This window comes from Strigops habroptila, chromosome 8 (assembly GCF_004027225.2).
Source record: "Strigops habroptila isolate Jane chromosome 8, bStrHab1.2.pri, whole genome shotgun sequence".
Taxonomy (NCBI): domain Eukaryota; kingdom Metazoa; phylum Chordata; class Aves; order Psittaciformes; family Psittacidae; genus Strigops; species Strigops habroptila.
In genome coordinates, this window is record NC_044284.2 from 32,758,064 (window position 1) to 32,778,715 (window position 20,652).

General features: G+C 42.3%; 1 protein-coding gene across 6 annotated transcripts in view; it reads left to right on the forward strand.

The window, feature by feature from the left end:
- LOC115611170 (calcium-activated potassium channel subunit beta-2) overlaps positions 1–20,652 on the forward strand; it is a 150,103-nt gene that overhangs the window by 61,112 nt on the left and 68,339 nt on the right. Inside the window, exon 1 of one of the 6 annotated variants that reach the window (XM_030493648.1) lies at positions 7,248–7,335. The exons of 4 other annotated variants lie outside the window; for them this stretch is intronic. In XM_030493648.1, coding sequence (XP_030349508.1) covers positions 7,316–7,335 — 20 coding nt within the window. In that variant the 5' untranslated portion in view covers positions 7,248–7,315. Of the gene's footprint in view, positions 1–7,247; positions 7,336–20,652 lie in introns of those variants that run through there. One more of the 6 variants, XM_030493645.1, reaches the window with a different exon arrangement.

Genomic DNA, 20,652 nt, shown 5'->3' on the forward strand with positions numbered 1-20,652 from the left:
CCCTTTCTGAAGCAGTATCTGTCTTTCAGATTCTCAGGCATACATTTCCTGGGATAGTATTTTTTTTTTCATTCCTTTTTATGTGTTATTTTATACGTTATATTTCTGGCTTTCACATGCACATGACTAGGAAACATTCACTTATCCAGAGTTCCTTTTGCTCTCTAACTCATCCTTTTCATCTATAACTTATTTTATTTCCAGATATGAAAAAGCAGCTACAGATTATATCTGACAGCATCTCCCCAGCTCCTGAGATTTCAGATGTGTCTTGCTCTGTGGTATCTCTTTTGCCAAATCTGTGTGAATAGAACAGAACATATGTTGCAAAAGAAGCATTTTATCATAAATTAACCCTGATTTCTTCATTCAGATTCTAGTGATATTGTCCAATTACTTCACCTTCTGGTAATTTCCGATTGTCTTTACTATCCATCCTCACAATTGAAGAATCTAACAAACAGGCTATTATGTGTGAAAAGTAGTTTTTAACATAAGAAAGTGAAACATAAAGACAAATTCTGAAACCAATAAGCTTGAGCAAATGCAAAGCTACAGCTGTCATCTGTATCATCAAAAGTAGCAACAGCATTACAGCTAAAAATGAAAATCCTCAAATTCAATCAATCTTCCAAGATTGTACAGTACTTACTGTACCAGCCCATAGCAAAAGCTGATCCTTCTTGGGGTCAGTGTTTCAGCTGAAAAGGTGTGGGAAGAGGGCTGACATTTTCTTATTTGAAAGTAGATGAGCAGAAGCACAGAAGAATGACCTGTACTGTCCAAAACCACATAGGAAGCCTAAAACAAAGTTAGCATTCAGTCTCCCAAATCCCGGCACAATGACTAAACCCCAAGTAATGTCTCCTACTCCTACATTCATGGAATTGCACCCATTTTTGCCTTATCCCCTCAGGTCAGTGCATCTGTGAGGGCTGCCTCCTCAGAAAGACAAATGCTCTGCCTAGGCACAGTCCTGTCTTCAAAGCCAGCCAGCAACAGTCTTCCGAAGAAAATACAAGAAATTCCTTAATTGGTAAATGCAGGATAATCTGTGCCAATGTCTTATACTGACAGAGATTAACTTTAAGCCTTAAAACATGAATTTTTATGGCTGCTCCAAAGTTTAATTTATTAGTGCTAAATATTATTAAACAAAGCATTCACATTACCCATAGACACATCCGCTCCATCTCAGGAATCACACTTCCACACCGAACCTTTCGGTTACCTATTTAATTAGCACAATTTTTTGTGATGGACATTAGAGGATAATGAGAGCCACAGGCTTTTCAATTAATGAGTACTACCAGGTTAACGAAGGAGGAAAATAGAGAGGAGCACAGCATATTTTTTACTAGTCCCAGTATCCACAAGTGAGATTTTAGATCAAGGTAAATAATGCTGAAATGCTGCCAGACTTCTTTCTCTGGATTTTTGAATGGTTTCCCTTCGCTGTTGCCATGCCAAGTTTCAAATTTGCTTTGTGCCAAACTTCATACAAACAAATTTGCAGAGAATTCATTTCAAAGTCTGACTTACACCAATATGTCTGAGCATTAGGGCTATGGCTGCTCTTTCTGTGATCGCTTAAATTAGGAACAATAAAGCCAGATTTATTTTCATCTCATCACAGCTAAGCCCTAGATTTTGCATAAACAGATACCAAATGCACCTAAAACTCTTAACCATCTCTTTTTTCAAGCACACAAAACAAAGTCCAGCTTTTGGGTAGGAGAGAAGGGAAACATCATTGTGACATCATTGTGTTTACAGGAACACTTTAAACTCCCTGTTCAAGGTTTATTTTCCTATTACAGCTCCCAGAAACTCATATAATGCTCCAGCTGAGATCAGCAGAATCAGGCAGCTGAAAGAAATCTGTGACAAGAAACCAACATGGAAAACCCGTTATTTTTATATGCATATTTCTGAAGCTATTATCAAATATAAATACATTATAATAATATTATATGGGAACTAAAGCATTTCTTTTCCCTTGAGTATCCAAAGATATTAAGATGCTCAAATCACTTCTAATGCTGAGCACTGTGGGAAGACATGTGCAGGGGGTCCCTGGCCACAAGCAAGAGGAGCAGCTCCTTGGCCTCAAATCAGGTCATCCTGCTTCCCACCAGGGACATCACCTCCAGGGGAGAGGTAAGACTGGTCAGAAAGCTGCAGCTAATTAGAGGTAATTAACACAGCTAGAAATCCATCCCAGGCAGCTATTAGAGAGACACTCAAGGGAGAGGAAGGGGAAGATGAGTCCAGACTCTGTTTTTCACTTTGAGTGGCAGCTCAGCAAAGAAATGTCAATGGAAGAGTCACCTCCCCTTCCTCTCTCTTGTGCTGAGGAAATATACCTGTGCAAGTTATCCACCATCTGCACTCACCCCTCACCTATCACTCCCCCTCCAGCTACCTCCAAACATCGCAGATCATCCTTTGTCCTCTCTGCTGCCTCCCCACGGTCTCATTAGAAGAAGGCTTCCTTCACCCCAAGCCAAGACTGCTATGGCACTCACTAGGCAAGAGAGAAGGATGAATATACTTTCTTTCAGGTACCTCGTTAGAGACATACATTGAAAGGACCAGATGTAAATTAAAAATGGCCTTTGACACTGCCTGATTCTGATGAACTGATGAAAGCAGTTATAAGGCAAGGCCCAAGGCAGGATTCTGATGTTTCAGGGCCATCCTTTCCAGTGGAAAGCAAGCACTGCTCCCAGCCAGGTTTCACAGACCTCAGAAAGCACAGCGCTTCCCAAGCCTCCCCTTTTCCACTCCCCAGCATAAAACAAAGCTCTGTGTCATTTACCCAAATTGCAGCTGCAGCTCATTTGGAGGCAGCCCAATTTTTCAGATTTGCACTTACATTCATGGACATTTAGCCTTTTTATAAACAGGTAATGAGTTTGGTTCAGCTGGGGATAAGCCAGGGCTGCTTCTTTCTTTGCACCAAAGTTCCCACTACAGTGAATTCATGCGTGGCCTGAAAGCATACAGCGTGGGCAGAGGGGGGATCCAAAAGTAGTAACTCAGTTTTCACTACTCAACAAGATACACAGAACTCCCAGAAAGTTGCTTTTTTTGTTGTTTGAAAGAAAAAAGACAGCGCAATCCCTTTCCTCCCAGGCAGCAACCTGACCCTGCTCCTTCAATCCCTGCTATGTAGCCCTTTAAAAACAAGAAACCATCCAAGCAAATCCTCGGAAAAGCCCCAGGCAGCCTTTTCCAGCCTTTCCTTTACTGTTGGGCATCCAGGCAGGACAACCCTGCTGTCAGCTGTGGCTGGCTGAGCTTTCCCCTACCACTGAGCCAGTACCCACATCATTGGGCTGGCCCATTTGTGATGTAGCCCAGGTGAGGAGCAATCAGTGCACTACAGTAATCACTTCCTCACTAACCAGCGCTGTGTGATTTTGCCACAGTAACTGCTCTGCAGTCCACCAGATAACGACTTTTGGGTAATGCAAGCCATATACCTACTGCTGAGTACTCACTGGTCACCACTCTGACAGAGCCAGCGCAGTCTTCTGCCAGCTCCTGCTTTGCCCCACTCAGCCATAATTCACTTTTGCATGCACTTTTCTGCACTGTCCTGTCATGCAGAGACACAGGCAAAGAGCAAATCACCTAGGTAAAATTATCCTTCTCCGCTTCAGTCCCATTTCCCCTCAATCCCCCTTTCCCTTGACCACAGAGAACAGCTGATCTTTTGCAGCACATGCTCTGTAAAGGTGGGCAGACATTTATAGTGCCACTCAAGATACGTTAAGGCTTTTAATCTTTCAGAACAATTTGCCTCACCAGCTGTTAGCTATCAGAGCCTGGTCCAGCTGACTAAGACCCTCTGGTATCTAAGTGTCTAAAATGTATAGTGCACTTAAAACCTGTTCAGCTCTCATTAATTCTCTCCATATAGCAGTGGAATATGCAAATATTTGCAGCCCCCCACCCAAAACCATCCTGTAGAGAGCTTTATCTGAAGTTGCAGGGAGGATGTAAAACCACAAAGCACAAGAAGCCCAGAGGGGAAGCAAGTCTAAGAATAGACAAAAAAAAAAAAACCAAAATGAAACAACCCAATCAACCCCAACCTCCCCCATCCCCATATAAAAGGAATAAAAAAAAAAGAAAAAGAAAAAGAAAAAAAGAAAAAGAGAAAAAAAAAGGAAAAGGAAAAGGAAAAGGAAAAGGAAACCAACCAAAAAAACCCACAAAAATCATCTGGGCAGTGCTGTGGCAGCACACTGCTGCATGCTGATGCAGACAGTAGGTCTGGGGAGTTAAATCCTTTCTTTCTCTTTTGGGCAGGCAGCTTTTCATGGCCAGACGGCAACATGAGGCTGACCAGCTAACAGCTTAAAGTCCCTAGTACTGAGGCTGTCCACCTAATAATAATTACAAGTACAGAATAGCCAGAAAATGGAGAATTGACAGCATGAAAACATCACTTCAGAATTCAGTGGGGAAAAAAGCATAAACCACTCATTTTTAAGTACATGACCAGTCTCAGTAAGAAGTACATTTAAAGCAAAATTATCTGAACTAGGGCAGAGAAAGGTCAGTTAATTCTTCTACTTGGAACACGTAGTAATTTCCTAGGATGTATTTTTTCTTGTTCCATGCAAGTCTTTGTATGATGGGGTTCTTAATCTTCAGCACAATTAAAGATCATTGAATTTTCATTTTCACAGTTACTTTGATCTCATCTTGCTTGGGGAAAAGCAGTTGCTAGCCCCACTTGTCCACAGTATTAGTTTTTCCATTGTCTTTACAGAAACTATCAATTTACTGGCTGGCTTTTGTCATGATTTAAAAACATCATCTCAGTAAGGTTGTTATCTTCTAGCCATATTTCACAGATATTGTGAAACTGGTTTATACTGATATCTTACTTAGCATCTGGCTAACAGGACAATTGCAGAAAAATATTGCCAGAGATACAAGGCCATTATAAAATAAATAATGAGCTTTAACGCTTAACAGGTTGCTTTCTTTAGAAGGGATCATCGCGATGCTCCTATGAACAAAATAGACACTTGCCATATAAAGGCTGAGGTGGAAAGTGCCCCTTAATGCATGAAATAAATCCTAGAGAGTGGCCGAACAGTAGCTTAATTCTAAGCTGAAGTTTTTCATGGCTTCTTGAATTATCTAATTTGCCAGAAGTGAGTGACTGCTTCTGGGAGTGTAAAGGTGCTAATAATGCATTCTGGAATGATTAAGGTTTATCATGTAAATATCTATTTAAGTGCTTTTAAAATGCATATTACTTTACTTTCTTGATAAACTATGATGGCTCCTTAGGAACCGTTTATACAAATTAGGGTGCACACCATACATAGTCGAAAGCCTTATGAAAAGTACTTATTCCACATGCAGGGTAATCAGCTTTTAAATTATATTAAATACTGCAGCTGTAGTGTTTTCCCCCCAGTCTCAGGGATCAGATCACTTTCATAAAAATATTTTTTTACTAAATTTCATTTCCTCAGATAAAAGCTCAGTTTTAAGTCATGCAACCAGGAGGTGAAAAGTTGGAGACTAGCAAACTGCAGGCAGGGGAAGACAAGCTCCTTTTATTTGTAACAGTTAAAAATCCCCAGATACTTTCCATAAATAATTTCCATAATCTAAAAAATGTGTTACTTTTGATCAGAAATAGCTATGCACATGCAGAGCAGAGTTTCTAGCTTGTTACTCTTACCTTCAGGTCCTTATTTTCAGTGTCTTTTTTCAATGTACTGCAGCTACCTTTGCCCTGCACAGTGAACTCACTGGGGCAAATTTATTTTCTATAAACACAGTGGGCTTAGATGTTTATTTACTGCACCATAGAACTACTGCAAACATCATCACCACCTGGAAAACCCTACCCTGGTGCATATCGAATGAACAGAAAGAGAGAAAGAAAAGTTACATTGACTTCAGCTAGAGTCAGGTCAAATCACAGCATCTCACCTTGGCCTCCACCGAGCTCATTCAAGGCAAAAGCGGGGGACCTGGAAATGAGATGTTTGCTGGGGCAATGGTGTAAACATTAGCTCAGCTACAATTACAGATGGTTTTTCTAAAGAAGATCTTTGGCTAAAAATAATGGCTAAGAAAAACCTGAGTAAACGCTCCAGGATCTGCCCCATGCTGGATAAAGCAACCTTGCAATCACTGTGAGTGGCACACGATCTTCACAGAGCCTTCACAGGTCAAGGGAGGATGGCTTCATATGCATATTGTAACAGACAGAAAGACTGAATAAAAACCACCTTCATACAGAGAAAAGTCCTGATGATGGATTCTGTTTTGCTTTTCTAATGGAAAGATCCCCAAACCTCTCCATGCACTGTCCTTGCAGCTCAATTCCCCACATCCCACGCTCCCACATCAAGCAGAGGAGGCAAGCTGCCCTCATGGCTCCATGGATATGGGGTAATACCACTTTGCAAACATTCCCAGGTGCTTGTAAAATATGCCTGGGATCAAAATAGCCATGAGAAGTGGACAGGAGAACATGGAGAGCAGCTGTGTGCACTTAGAGAGTAGAAGAGCTGTAAGCTGCTGTAGCAGTCATCTATCCTACATGGTCAGCTAAATTAACTTAGGGGTTCTATAAAACCAGGGGGAAAATTGTTTCTCTCTGGCAGATGTTACTTTCTGATCACCAGTTACAAGTTTTTCTAGCTTTTATAGTGTCACAACTTGCTACCAATTATGCATTTGAAAACTACCTGCCGGAAATAAGCTATTAGCTTTCTATACCATGTTTTTGCTCACTAGAAGATTGCAACAGGCAGCAATACACAACACCAAAGAGGGTTTGTTTATGTGTTAAACCGTCTACAAAGTGCTTTATGCATCAGTGATATATCTTTCTGCTGCTGCCTGTGCTGTTGAGCACATCCTATACACATACATGTATCTTCTTGACAGACTAAGACAGGTAGGATTTGGAGAGAAATGCTGTTGTACAAAATAACCTCAAGCAAAACCTCAAGCAAACTCCCCACATCAGATCCAGTTTCCATCATCTGCATTTTTGAGCCCCATCTCCATCATTATCACATTCTGCCTGAAAGCTTTGTGGTTTCAGACTTTGGCAAGACTTGTTGAAAGCAACATAATTGAAATGTGTTAAAGCCTTTTTCAATGGCTCCTTTGTCTCACATGATCCATGATGAAATTTCTGAAGGAGTGTTTTCTTTCGCTGCAGCTCTTCCCTCTTTATTTTTTTCTTATAATGAACCTACTTGCTTTAAGTACAAACTTTTACGTTTTCACACCCTTTGCACGGAAGAAGTTTGGTTTTATTATGGCAACCATGCGTCAAAGGTAGGATCCTTTCAGACTTCTGTTTCTCTCTCTCTCCTTTGAGCAAAGATTGAAATATATGTAGCAGCGAGGCTTGTAAAATCCAGTTTCTACAGATGTCGGTCCGAACTGTTTCTTTATTTATGAGGAGCATTGGACAGAGCAGGCAGATGCAGTGTCAGATTAGCTGTGCTTGTCTTGCAGGTGCAGGGCAGACGGCTTTGGATGTGGTCCAGGCACCCGGGCACCAAACAGAAAGGCTGTCAGAATAATGTTGCGCTTTTATTATATGAAAAGCAATGTGAAGCACTGGGTTCCTCATTGCTTCTTGCATGGAGAGGAGCAGCACTAGGAAAGATTATAGTACAACTGGGAGGTATAGAGAGGGTGATAATTTATATGATAATGTCCGATATCAATGTATGGTGTATTCATTTGCCTAAATACTGCGACACTCTCAGAGTTTATCACTTTCTGCACAATTTTAGTCTCTACACAATTACACAGTAAGGCCTTCAGTTGCCAGGGCATGTTATTGTGGGTTTTTTTCCTTGTTAAGCTAGGCAAGCATTTGAGCAGTATTCCATTAACCCAGGTCTAGGAGGTGGTTTTGGCATAGGATGCTCCTGTCGCTGCCATATCCAGTCATTGGCTTCGTGCCTGGTTTGACGCGAAGCGTCAGCAGGGCTGTGCGAGACAGACAGTTGTAGGCAAACAGATCGGGGTGCTATAAAATTAACACCCAAGTGTCAGGAAGAGCGCGAAAGCTAAAAATACTCGCTGTGAGCCTACAGCCAAATTTGGAGCTTGCGTTAGACAGGCTTTTTCTGTCTTTCCTCACCCCAGCTCCAGGCCATCTCCTTCCAGAGCTTTATTTCCAGAAGTGCACTCAGCCACTGCCCTGACTGCTTTGCGGCCGTCATTGATGCCCCTTTTCACAGCCCTCTCAGAGGTGGCAGCTGAGCAGCACAGTTCCAAAGCTGTTGGCAAGTGCAAGCAAGAGCGTCAATAGTCACTTTTGCAGCACTTTCCCATCTTGCTTTCTAGACCTCTCCAGGCAGATCAGCAAGAGGCTGAAAACACTCGAGTCCTACCCTCTTGGAGTTGTGTGAAAGTAGCACTTTCTTTGTTGTTGTGTGAAAGTAGAACCGGAGAGAGCAACAGAGAATTACCCTGCAAAACGTCTAAGATGATAACCATTTAATATATCTGCAATTCCGCTAGAGAGACTCACAACCACGTGTAATAGGCTGTGACATCCCAAGAACATTTTCTTTAAAGTGTTTACAAAGTGGATTTTGTAACTATAGAGGGGCAGAGACAGATACATCCTAGCTGTATCGCGCTGTGGCTGTGCTCAACCACAGCAGAGAGTGAAGTACAAATTCAAGCTACAAATCTGCAGAGACAACAGGCAGAAGCTAAATTTCATACAGAGGTATACTAAAAAAAGCAACATTGTAGGGAAGCATTTTGTTTCCTTTCTCTGCAGCACTGCTGTTCCTTTCATTTAAAATTGAAAGGTGGAGTTAAATTTACAAGCAGCAAGGACATAGGAAAAGTTGATAATAGCCATGGGCTCAATCTATAGGAATTGATCCTGCCAGTGGTTGAGCTGTCTTCCATTAAACAGCTGATGGAAATTCCAGGTGCTCAATTTACCTTTCCAGTGCAGGATTTTTTACCCAAACTTCCCGTCTGCCCACTCCAGGACTGTCAGAAAATCTGCCCATATCGCTAAAGACTTAATTGCTTTGACTACTGTAGCAATCTAACACACTGATCAAGCAGATGCAAAAATTTTTTGAGCAGTCAGGGTGACCACAGTGTCCCAAGGGGATTTTTGATGAAGCCAAAAAGGTTTCACTCTCAGTTTGAGAGCTCCCAGAAATTATCTCAAGACACTAAAAAATTCTCCTGACAGTCTCACTGGACCTGCTAGTCGCGACAGTGCCCAGAAGCCTGCATTGATTTTACTGCATGGGGAAGCTTTATTTCCAGAAGTGCACACACAAATTCAGGTTGCTGCAATAGTCCCTGATGAGATACTTTTGTGAGGACAAAATGCTGCCACTAGATATCACAGGCAGTTCTCCAATACCTCCAACCCCTCCAGTCTGTCTTCCCATCCCCAGAAAGTCTGGTTTCATCAATCCGCCTGAGGTATTTCAACCACTGTGACCCATTACCAATCAATAAACTAATTAAGAGGTTTTCTCTCAAGCTAAAAATCAGAAAATCGGCAATTATTCATTTTAAACAAAACACCAAAACAGATCTCCTCAGGCCTGTTAAAACTTCCCTGAGGTTTCAAAGGACTTTGTTAAAAACTGAAAGGACCTTGTGAAAAGCTGTCACCTATCAGAGTTGTATTTAACCAGCTCCAAAGCAGCCTGTCCTCCAGCAGCACCAAGCTGCACCGTCATCTCACTTGACCCATAGCCACATATGTGGAGGATCACAGCCCCCACCACGACCAGAGCACAGACCCCTAACATAACATGGGTTTTAAACCACACAATTACTCCCTGGTATCAAGGGATGCAGTGAACTGCAGCTTTGAGGAGGAAGGCAGGCTAAGGTCACTGTGTTTTGGCCAAGAACATGCACCTCCTGCTGTGAAAATCAAGCAGGACAGTATCCAGAGGTTTTCTTTTGTCACAATCGGTGCAGGAAAATCATGGAAATCAGATCACAGAGAGATAAGAAATGAGCAAAAACCCATGAAAAATTGGGACAAAGTATCTCTCTGATAAAACCATTGCCAAGATTAGCCCTGGGTAGCTCCAGCCTCAACAACCTCAGCTGAAATATGCCTGAAGCCTGGTGTGCGAGGCAGTCAGCCAGGAAGGGGAAACTATTTCAGCTCAGGGTTATTTCTATTTTTAACACTTTGATGTTTATTTCTGCATTTCAAACGAAATGAAGGGAAGACAACTACCTGTGCACTGAATTGCAGAGGTAACTGGAGTAGTTTCAAACCTAGGTGAAGCTGCAGGGCAAAGACAGACATTTCTTCAGTGGGAAAAGTCAATGATAACCAGGGCAAGTAAAGCCCTTCTGCCCACCTGGTAGATTCCTCTCCTGGCAATTCAGGGGCAAATCATCAGTAGGTTATGACCCCCAGATGTTGATTAGGGAGCCTATGTGTCATCTGATGACTTTTAGGTCAACTCTTAGACATTCACATCAGAAAAAGAGTTCTTAGCAAAATGTAGCTATTTTTCCACCCAGTTCTTTTATCAATCTTACCCCTGACCAAGAAATAGTTGGCAAATAAAGCAGCTACCCTCTTATCCTTGGGAGAGGGTTCACGCAGACACATTATGGCAAACAACTACATTGTAGCAAGTAGTTAGCAATAATGAGTAATTAATAAATAATGAATTTGTGTCTCAATACCCCAAGGTCTTTGGGCACCTTCACAGAAAATAATTAAAACAATAGATTACAAATAAGATGACAAGTCCCTGGACAGGTGGATATACATAAAACCATAGCAATGCAAAAACAAAGAGGATGTGAATGTGATGTAGAAGCTAAAAAGTTCTCGTGCTTTGCTCTACGGACTGCAGGGTGATCACAGTGTCCCAAGGGGATTTTTGATGAAGCCAAAAAGGTTTCACTCTTAGTTTGAGAGCTCCCAGAAATTATCTCAAGACACTAAAAAATTCTCCTGACAGTCTCACTTCTGATCGTGCACCACTCTGGGATGTGAAGAAGCCAAAACCAAAGGCAAATACCAGCAATATTCACAAGCCTTACTATCATGAAAACATCTTAACACTAAAGAATGATAGCTAAGGAGGGAAAATACAGGTTTTCAGGCTATAGAGATGCCCATGTCCATGAGTGAAAACAGTGCAAGACGCAGGTACCTCCTGGCCATGTCTCCTGTGAGGGCCTTTTCTAGTCAATCCTCCAGGGATTCAAATGCCTTGGGGGGCAAAGAACAATTCCTGAGTATTTCTGGCACTGTACCTCTTACATAGAGCTGTCCATGTATTACAACTGCCAAGAGCTGGGCCAGGCACCACTAGCATAAAGAAGCAGGTTATATGTACAGACACCTTTTATCTTTGGGTTAATCAGACCCTTTCCCAAGCACAGTCCTAATTGGTAGTTAAAGTAAGCAGCCTCCTTTCCTGCTGTATAGAAACACACAAACTATTTTCAAACCTCTTTCATACCTACTTGAATAACATGATCTCCTTAGCAAAACACAATAGGCTAAAAGAGTTTTATTCTAAGTTACCTGGTGGAGTCACAAGGAAAGGTTTCCAGCTTCCATTTGAGAAGCCACATGAATTACAATTAAATTAAAGAATTCACCAGTTTGAATGGTTATGAGCAAAATGCAGAATGACTCTGGGGTTGTTAAGTCTCAGGGAGCAGAAGGGAAAAGTGGCTGTTTGCAATCTGGAGCACCTCTGTCCTTTCCTTGCAGATGCTCCAAGAAACCTCTTCCCAGATTTTAATTTCTCTCTCAATGATGCAACATGAAGGTTCCCGGAGGCTAAAACCTAATATTTAATAGCTCCAGTTATGAACACTGCGAAGTCTTTCCCACCGCAGAGAAAGAGCATAGCTGTCACATATGCCTATATATCCAGCCTATAGTGTTACCATTTGCCACAGCATACTTTCAGTTGTGCAGCACGGATTGGCAATGCTGCAACTTCACTGCATCTTAAGCAGGAGCAGAAATCTCCCACTGACTTAAACTCAGCGATCTACCTGAAAACAAACCCCATACCTCTAAAGACAACTCAGCTTGCCACCCAGATTATGGTATGGGGTGAAGAAAGTGGCAAAACCTGCATGCCTAGGAGCATAGGAGGGGATAGCTTCCTTCAGCAGTGCTCACAGTTGGTTCAGCTTCAGTCAGTCAGGAAATTTCACGTTGATTTTCATTGTTTACCTCATTACATTCTCTATTACATTTGTAATTGTCTTAGAGAAGCTCATCATTAAGTTTCTCCATCGTTTCTGAACTAATCCCCAGGGCTCAATGCAGAGATGAGGAAAGTGTGAACATCCTTATGCATTAACGTAACACTTGCCAACATCAGTGCTTCCCCACCTCCTTAAGTAATGACGTTTTTATAGAGGGGAGGAAGCTGTAAGCCTTGGGTGAACATATTAAAACCTTTGCAGATAAATCAGGACCCAGTTTCATGTGGTCCCACAAAGGCAGCAAAGCCCTTTCAGAGACACTGTAAAATTGGCTGGTATTGCATGTCACAGCCTCCCATCAGCCTCTTCCTGGATTTGGGGTTAGACCTCCCCAGTCCCTCCCTCTCAGTCCTTCCTCTCTGTGACACTAGGTATAACAGGTAGTACAGGCTACAGGGAGAATCTTTAGCAAAGAACAATAACTTCTGGAGATCAGACTGCCTCCTTTCTTCCAGTAAAGCTCAGGATAATGGAAGAAGTTATGTTTCTGGGCATTGTTGATTCCCCAAATGAACTTATAAAATACTCACTGAACATTTGAAAATTATTTATAAAACCAACTCCAGCACCAGTAAACATCATGACATGGTGGGAAACTGGTTCATATGCATTTGTTCCCTTCCTCCAGCTATTCAGGACCACTTAAGAGCACCTTAGTCATCTGTGACCTCATCCAAAACACATAGAATTCAGTAGAAATGTTCCCCATTAAGTAAAGGCAAACTTTCACGTTCATATTAGACTATCATTACCACTGTTTCTCAGCCTTTTTTACTCCAAAATATCCCATTCTACTGTTTTCCAGAGTTTGCTTCCTAGTTCAGCTCTAGCTGAGGGTCTGAGGTATCCAGACCATCTTTACTTTTCTCTGCGCTGTCAGACACCTGCCCTAGCAGCGGTCACCGCAGCCATGCACAGTCTTGGGTGCTCTGTAGACTCACTTGGCCTGGCTGCTTATAGTTATGCTACTGTGCAAGGGAGGTGGTGAGCCAACGGCTGAAGCAAGGTTGCCCCTTTCTCATGCTTTCAGCTGCTGAAGTCCCTTTGGTGTCAGGTCAGAGTCAGCCAAGGCTAACCCCCAAGCACTGGTGCTAGTGGAAACCTTGGCAAGAGAGGCTCTGCAGGGGCATGGGACCACCCCTGAGGCCACTGGCTGCCTGATGCGACAGTACCAGGCCATCTGCATCAAATGGGCACCACCACTGTCCCAACATCTCCTTATCATAAGGACAAGTTTGCAGCCAGCCTCAGCTCACACCAGGCTGGGTGGAGGATGCTGAGTCCTGGCCACTGCTCAGTAAAGGTAAGGATTTAGGTACAAAGCGTAGTTCTAGAAAGGTTGCCATGTCCTTACACTTACCAAAATGTAAGTTTGGGGTGCAATAAGGTACATGCTGTTGAGCTTAGAGGTGTTCCTACTTCATACTTGAATGCTGAAACTATTTTTAAATTTATGGGTTTTGTCTGTTTGCCTGGAGAACTGCAATCGCTATGTGCTATTGCACGGAAAGTGTGTAAATAATTACTGCTTCAGAGCTGTTCAACTAGGCTGCTTCCAATGAGGTTTTTGGTGAGTTTTTTGTCTGTTTGTTTTTGTATTGTTGTGGAGTTTTTTGGATTTTTGTTATTGTTGTTTTGATTGAGTTTTCTTGGGGTTTGGTTTGTTTGGGTTTTTTTTGTTTTTCATTTTGTTGTCTGTTTTTCTTTTTAACAGCAGATTAAATGGTTATTTCTGTAGAAAACAGACATCTTAATAATATTGAAAATGAAATGTCCTAAATCAGAGGCTAGGAATGTCTTATTTCACGCACTAGCTACTGAATGATGAATTAATAACAGTATCTCAAATATATCTTCCATCAATATGCTTATTCAGATTCCATCAGCATTTAATTAGCATAAATTATATGACATGAGGAGGATTCAGGCAGTCATCAGAAAGAACGCTTCTCTTGTAACCTACTGAAATTCTTGTGGTTTCTGCAAGGCAGCATTCCCCCACCATCCCACACCCCAAATTTCATCACAAATCAAATATTTTCACAGCAAATTTAAAGCTTAGTTTTTCCTGATTTTCTGAGGATAGGATATTGGATCTTTGGTTTTGGTTCAGGTTATCTTCTAAGTTTTATGCCAAGCAATAGCAGTTATACAAACAAAATAACAGCAGTATCTAGCTGCAGAGGGACCTTCAGCAGTTCCTGTAATACTACAGTGAGGTGGAGTATTAGTAAATCACACAAGCCATTTCTCATTTAAGCATCTTCATTCAAGCAAAAATGTTTATGACTATGCTAAAAAGCCTGGGGTTTGGTTTTTTTTTTAAAGTCTCATAACAGTACAAAAGGTCTTACTTCTCTGCCTTCCGAAGGGTGCAAAGAAAAGCAGACTGAATCCAGGAATGGGAAAGTTAGACAGTAGAAATGTCTGCCAAATAACCAGAATGAAGAGGAGGGAAAGAACAGCTGTAGTTCCCCATTGGGATGAACAGCATCAAAATACTCGTTTGCAAAAAGAAGGGACCAAGCAAGACAGAAAGACAAGGACATGCAGGCTCCTAACAGCAGAAACAGAGATACCAATTTTTCTGTGTGCGTTTCTGAACCTAAGAGAGGGAGATGTCTGTTTTAACCTACAACAAAGAACTAAAAGCCAGATGAGTCAAACCAACAAATGTTATTTGTATTAAGTATCACATTAAAAACATATATTATTGGTTTTGTGGCATGTTTTTATCTAAATGTATTCTTTTATCCTGAAGTTTCATCTAGTGAAAAAGTTCATTCTAAATCTTTGATACAGTTATTCTTTAAACTAGAACAAGGATTGCTAAGAAGTGTCCAGCTCCCCAGCTTATTGCTCCAGGGAGGGCAGGTAGGGCAGTGCACCAGCACAGGTACTGCTGTGCAGGCTAGGACAGCAGAGCTGCATGTACATCTGGAACTAGCTTCTTCCAGAGGCTAGCAACAACTGCAAAAGCTTTCTGATCTGTAGTAAAGAGCAGACCCTAGCCCCAAAAGTCTTTGGGCAGTTTGTAATAGGAGACTGACTCTCCTTTGCTTCACATGAAGGAGAAAGCACAGCTGTAGAAATAAATGGAGTTAACATATACTGCAAGTGGTGGGGAAAAGATGAACCCTGCATTCAATTACATCGTTCCAGCCCATATGATCCACTCCAAATTAGTTAATATAAAGCTCACTATCCAATAGCCCTCCCTGCTATTGTTACAAATTGCCATATAGCAACAGCGCTAAGCACCACGCATCCTGCAGCAAGCAGCTGTTTGTTCTCCAAAAAGTTCGTAAGAGACCAAATAAGCAAAGGAAAAATAATAATAGCACAAAGTGCCCAAGCGTAGGGAGCAAGTGAGTAACTGAGGCAGGAATACAGCCTATGTCCTTCTTGTCCTTGTTGCATGTAGTGGACTCCACAACATGCCTTTTGGTTGGCTAGTTTCTTTTGATGCAAGATGCTGTGCTAAGACTTCAGTATTAATAGCTGTAGTTTCCCTAGGTATCATACAGCGATATAAAGGCAGACAAATAAACCAGCAAGTATGGAATAGTGCATTGAACAGGGCAGATCTTTCCTAAACTGACAGATAGTGGGTGTCATCATAAAAAGATCAAAGATCACCCACAAAAAACAGTATTATGCAACCTGTTTCTAAAGCATGCTACATTCATGTCCACAGTGAATGTAGCTGTGAATATTAGTGCAGCCCATCTCAAACTCTGGTCAGAGAACAAGTCTCATTTAGGGTTTTCCCATTAAAGCAAATCACTTACCAACGTGTTTGAGCCTTAGAGCTTCAAAAGGGGAACTGTGAAACCATCATTTTCATATCTTCATTCATTTCCATCCCATCTTTTTTCAGAACTGAATGGCTCAAGAACAGTTTTTCAAAAGCAAGTAATAGTGGTGCTCAGTCATTCCCACCCACCTCAAGATACTAGTAAGAGTGGGAAAATGAAACCATCGTCCCTCCTTCATGCACAGTGCAACACATCCAAACTGTACGTTATGTGACCTACACGTCTTTGGGTAGACATTTACACCACAAAATATTGCCAGGAGCAGCTCCCAGCAGCAGAGGTAACAGCACAGACAGGAGTTTGGGTACCACCAAGGCTCTGGCATTTCTACAGTAGGGACTGAGATTTTCAAAATGGAGATTAACTGTCCAGATCTATGTGAATTGGGGTCCTAACTTCTTGGGGTTTTTCGGGTTGGTTTTTTTTTTTTGTTTGTTTGTTTTGGGGAGGGGCTTGGAGGGGTTTATTTTGGTTTGGGGATTTTTTTATTATTTTAAACATCCAAGCCAGAATTAGTAACAAAAGCATTTCCTTTTTTTATCCCCCCTTGGCTTTTACATTTTTCATTACAGAAGTATGAAGCAATATCGTACTAAGACAAGCAGTCAAAGCTAAACCGAAACACCACTTCTGCTATAATCCCTCTCTTTCTGTTGCTTGTTTCCCTTTCTCATGATATTCTCAAAAGGCTTATTAATAACAACCGGGAAGGCAGATCTTTTCTATCTCTTAACTTTGTAATAGGTAAGCTTTCCCTGGAATGTATTATTGAGATTTCTTCCCCAGATGTCCCCCCGCCCCCATGCCTCACTCCTCAAGAGCAGTGGTACTTCCAGAAATTAAGTTAGCTCCACTTATTGTGTTATATCCTCCATTCTCGACAAACCACCCTTCATTGCCTTAATGTTCTCATTATGTTTGATACATTGCATCACTGTTCATTTATTATAGCATTTTACCTTGGGTTCAAATTATACATCACTGGTGGAGCTCACTGGGATAAAGGGCAATGAATACTTTAATTGCCTGATAAATTATTAAGGACACTCCTTTAATTGGGTAGTGTGGTGTTTACATCTTTGAAGCAAATACTTACAGAATTTGCATGGGTGCAGATTTTTGCTAAACACACAGCTACCAGCCACTATGTCCCCTTGAGACTAATAGTTTTATCAGGCTATTAAAATAAACACCACACAGGATAGATTGTACCAACTGGAACAAAGAGGCAAGCTTCCATCAAAGGAGGTACATTGACTTACATCAGCTGAGGGACTGGTCTTCTGCATTCAATGGATTTCACTCAGAGCAATGCAAAATAGCAAGAGACCTACATTTTACACTGCTTTAGCTAACCTAGTTCACTTGAACTGAAATGGGTCACAGTGTACCTACACAAGAAGTTCAGCAGCAAACCCAACTTCAGAAGGAGCACAAGGAAAATGCAGCTGGGGAGAGCAAGTGCGTATTGCATTGAACAAAGCCTGGCATTACAGAAACCTGGTCTTCTGGCTGCATTTGCAATGAAGGTCAAAAATAAAATATCCCCTGGAAGGGCACAGCTTAAGAGCCACTTACAGCTTACAGGGAAAAGATGGGGCTCTACAGCTGAGGGGGAGAAGCACACTCCTGCTTGAGAACTCGCTGCTCCCAGATTTCTGTTCATGTTTGTATTTTGAAACTGGGATTTCTTCAAGTTCTACAACATCCTTTTTTTCCTGAGCTGTGTGAATGTGAAAATATTTGTCGCATCCTGTCCAGCCATATGCTATACTTCTTGCTTATTAAAATAGAGAGAAGGGAGCAGATTGTCTAGGACAAAGATTTGTGTTGCTTAGAAGTATTCAAGAAATGGGCTTTTCAGGATAAGTTAACATTTCAAAGGTGTTTCATACCTATTTGTTATCAGCTTTTGGTAACACAGCGCGCCTGAGCTCAGACCCTGCATACAAAATACCACTGAAATGAATCGTACTTTATCTCACTCTGACTTGATTCCTGCATGTCGAGCTCTTCACGTGTTCAAGGTAAAGAGGTGCTAAGCCTACAGAGGACAAAGTCACTGTTATTTCTGAAACTGTTTAGTGGTTCCACTTACAGCTGGTTTTGGCACAGTCTCCCTGTGATTCCTGGCAGTCCATCCTGGGACCATTGGGGCTAAGTGACAAATAGTGGGCAGGAGCATGCAAAGAGCTCTTTGGGGAGGTGAAGATAGGGGAAACAAGACTGTATTAATGCCTAGTTTAGCAATTTGGGCACAGATACCTACTCCTTTCATTAAAGGGGCTTGTACTTGCAGAGAGACACAGTAGGGGCGGGGGGGGTGGTTGCACCCGAATAAGATTAGCTGGAAGATGTACAGCACCATCAGCAAGCAGACATAATGCAGGATCCTCTCCTGCAGCCCTCCGATATATCCTGTGACTTCCATCTCTCCCCAGAAATATTTTTGACCAGAACTCCCAGCAGGGCCACTTGGCTTTCACTTTATTTAAGGCTCCACTCTCATTCCTCTATGGCCAGAGGACCACAAAGCTATCTGGGAAGAAAATGTATATACTCACACATATATGCACATGTATCTGTAACACATTTCTAAGGGGACACTGTAGTGTCTTCTTTACCTGTCAAGAGGCTGCTGTCTTTTGTTGGGGTCAGAATTCAGCTCCATGTCATGCCATGTTGCAACCCTGTTGCACAGCAATAGCTTGCTTTGGCCCCAATTTCCTGCAGCACTTGGGTGAAAACACAGTTAAGCCTTACGATCAAAGAGCTCTCTGCCCTTTCAAGGGCTGCTGAAGAAAATAGTCACAAACCTACTGCTTACTGTCAGTGAATCTCAATAACAAAGTCAAATTAAGTGAAATCCCAGCTGCTGCTTTCTCACAAAAGCTGAGGTTGAACCAGTGCATCCAGAAAAACACCTAATTCAATGCTTAGATCTTAAGAAAATCAATCCCTGTGAACATGCATCCAAATAAAAACAAGTGTAGATGGAGAAATGCCTCAGGTTAGTGCTTCCAAACAGATCAATGCACAAACTCCTGTGGATTGATTTCCTGGAGCTCCAACTCCACATCAGCTCCTCAGAGCAATCCTAGTCTGCCATGGACCTATGAAACCAGGGAGTGGGGTTGTTACAGTTTCTTGTTCTTTCTTCTCCTTTTCTTTTCCTTTCTGCTCCCTCCAGATTCTGGCCACTTGCTCACCCCCTCCAGGCAAGCCCAGAACAGCCTTCACTGCTCCCTGTTGCCTCTCCATCTTGTTCTTCACCACACAGAGCAGTTGCTCTAGTCATTCAAGAGGTTTCTACCCCAGCTAACCGTTTTCCTGCTGCAAGGCACAGGGCTTACAGCAGAGGAAAAGGCACAGTAGCATCTAGAGGCTTGGCACAAGCAAGGCCCAAAGCAGCTGTCATGGGAGGGTCAGTGAAGTCCAGATGTGCAGAAAAAAACAAATCCCCTTTCCCACCCAGATGTGAAGCAGGCATTGCCTATTCACTCATTTTAACATTTCCCCTTTATCATGCCACTTAAATGGGTGATGGAAAGAGCTCACCCAACAGTGCCCTTGCTTTTATGGGAGCCATCCCTCCTCCTTTCACTGACAACCTTTTAAATTGCATCCCAAGAGGGTCCATTTGCCAGTCAAAACCTCATTGTGTTGCTCAGTCAGTTATAACTGCAGGGCAGCTAAGCCGCTTTATACTGATTGTGCTGTTAATGGGTGCAAAGACACTCATTCAGTGACTCCATAACCATTAGAGTTACCTCAAGGTAAAGTTTACCTCCAACACCCATGCTATCAGAAGACAGTAGACTCAGAGAGCAGAACAATGAAGAGAAATAAAACAGATTTAAATGCATGTTTGGGGAATGGTGGTGATGGTGCTTTTTAAGTGCCTTCAGGGCCTTTATCTTCACACACAGTTGGCAGTGAAGTTCCCCAGGGACTCTTGAACAGGGGGAGACTAGCTGGAGTGGGATTCCTGCCTGCAAAAGCTCCTGGAGGAGAGACACTTCCTACCATCACCCTCCTCCTGTGCCAGGATGAGGGAAACTGCGCATCTCAAGTGGCAAAGAAAACGGTGTGGCTGCTAGCTTACTGCATGGGGGCGCAGGCACCAGCAGTTGGTAGCCCAATGCTGAATTTGCCCTTTCCCCCAACAGCTCTTCGGCAATTTAACGGGTGTCACTTACCACTTCAGCTGCAAAATCTGTGCATTTTATCCCGCTTTTGGATGCCCATGTGCAACTCCCAAAGCTTTTGACTTGCTTGTGTTTTATGCTCTCTAGGTCTGCTGTTCTCACTTTCACATTAGCTTTACCACCATCCTCTCCAAATTGGTACTTTACCATACAAAATATAGCAGGAGCGAAGTGACTGCCCTGTTCATCTGTAAAGAAAGTCCTATACACTAAAGTGCAGTAACAGCCCATAAGGCACTGCACCGACTCGCTGGCTTAAAATCCCCAACGCTGGGATCAAATTGTCTTTAGGGTTATTCCCACAACAAAATTAATACCACCACCAGTGAGGAGGGCAGCAGGACAAACTGCTAAGC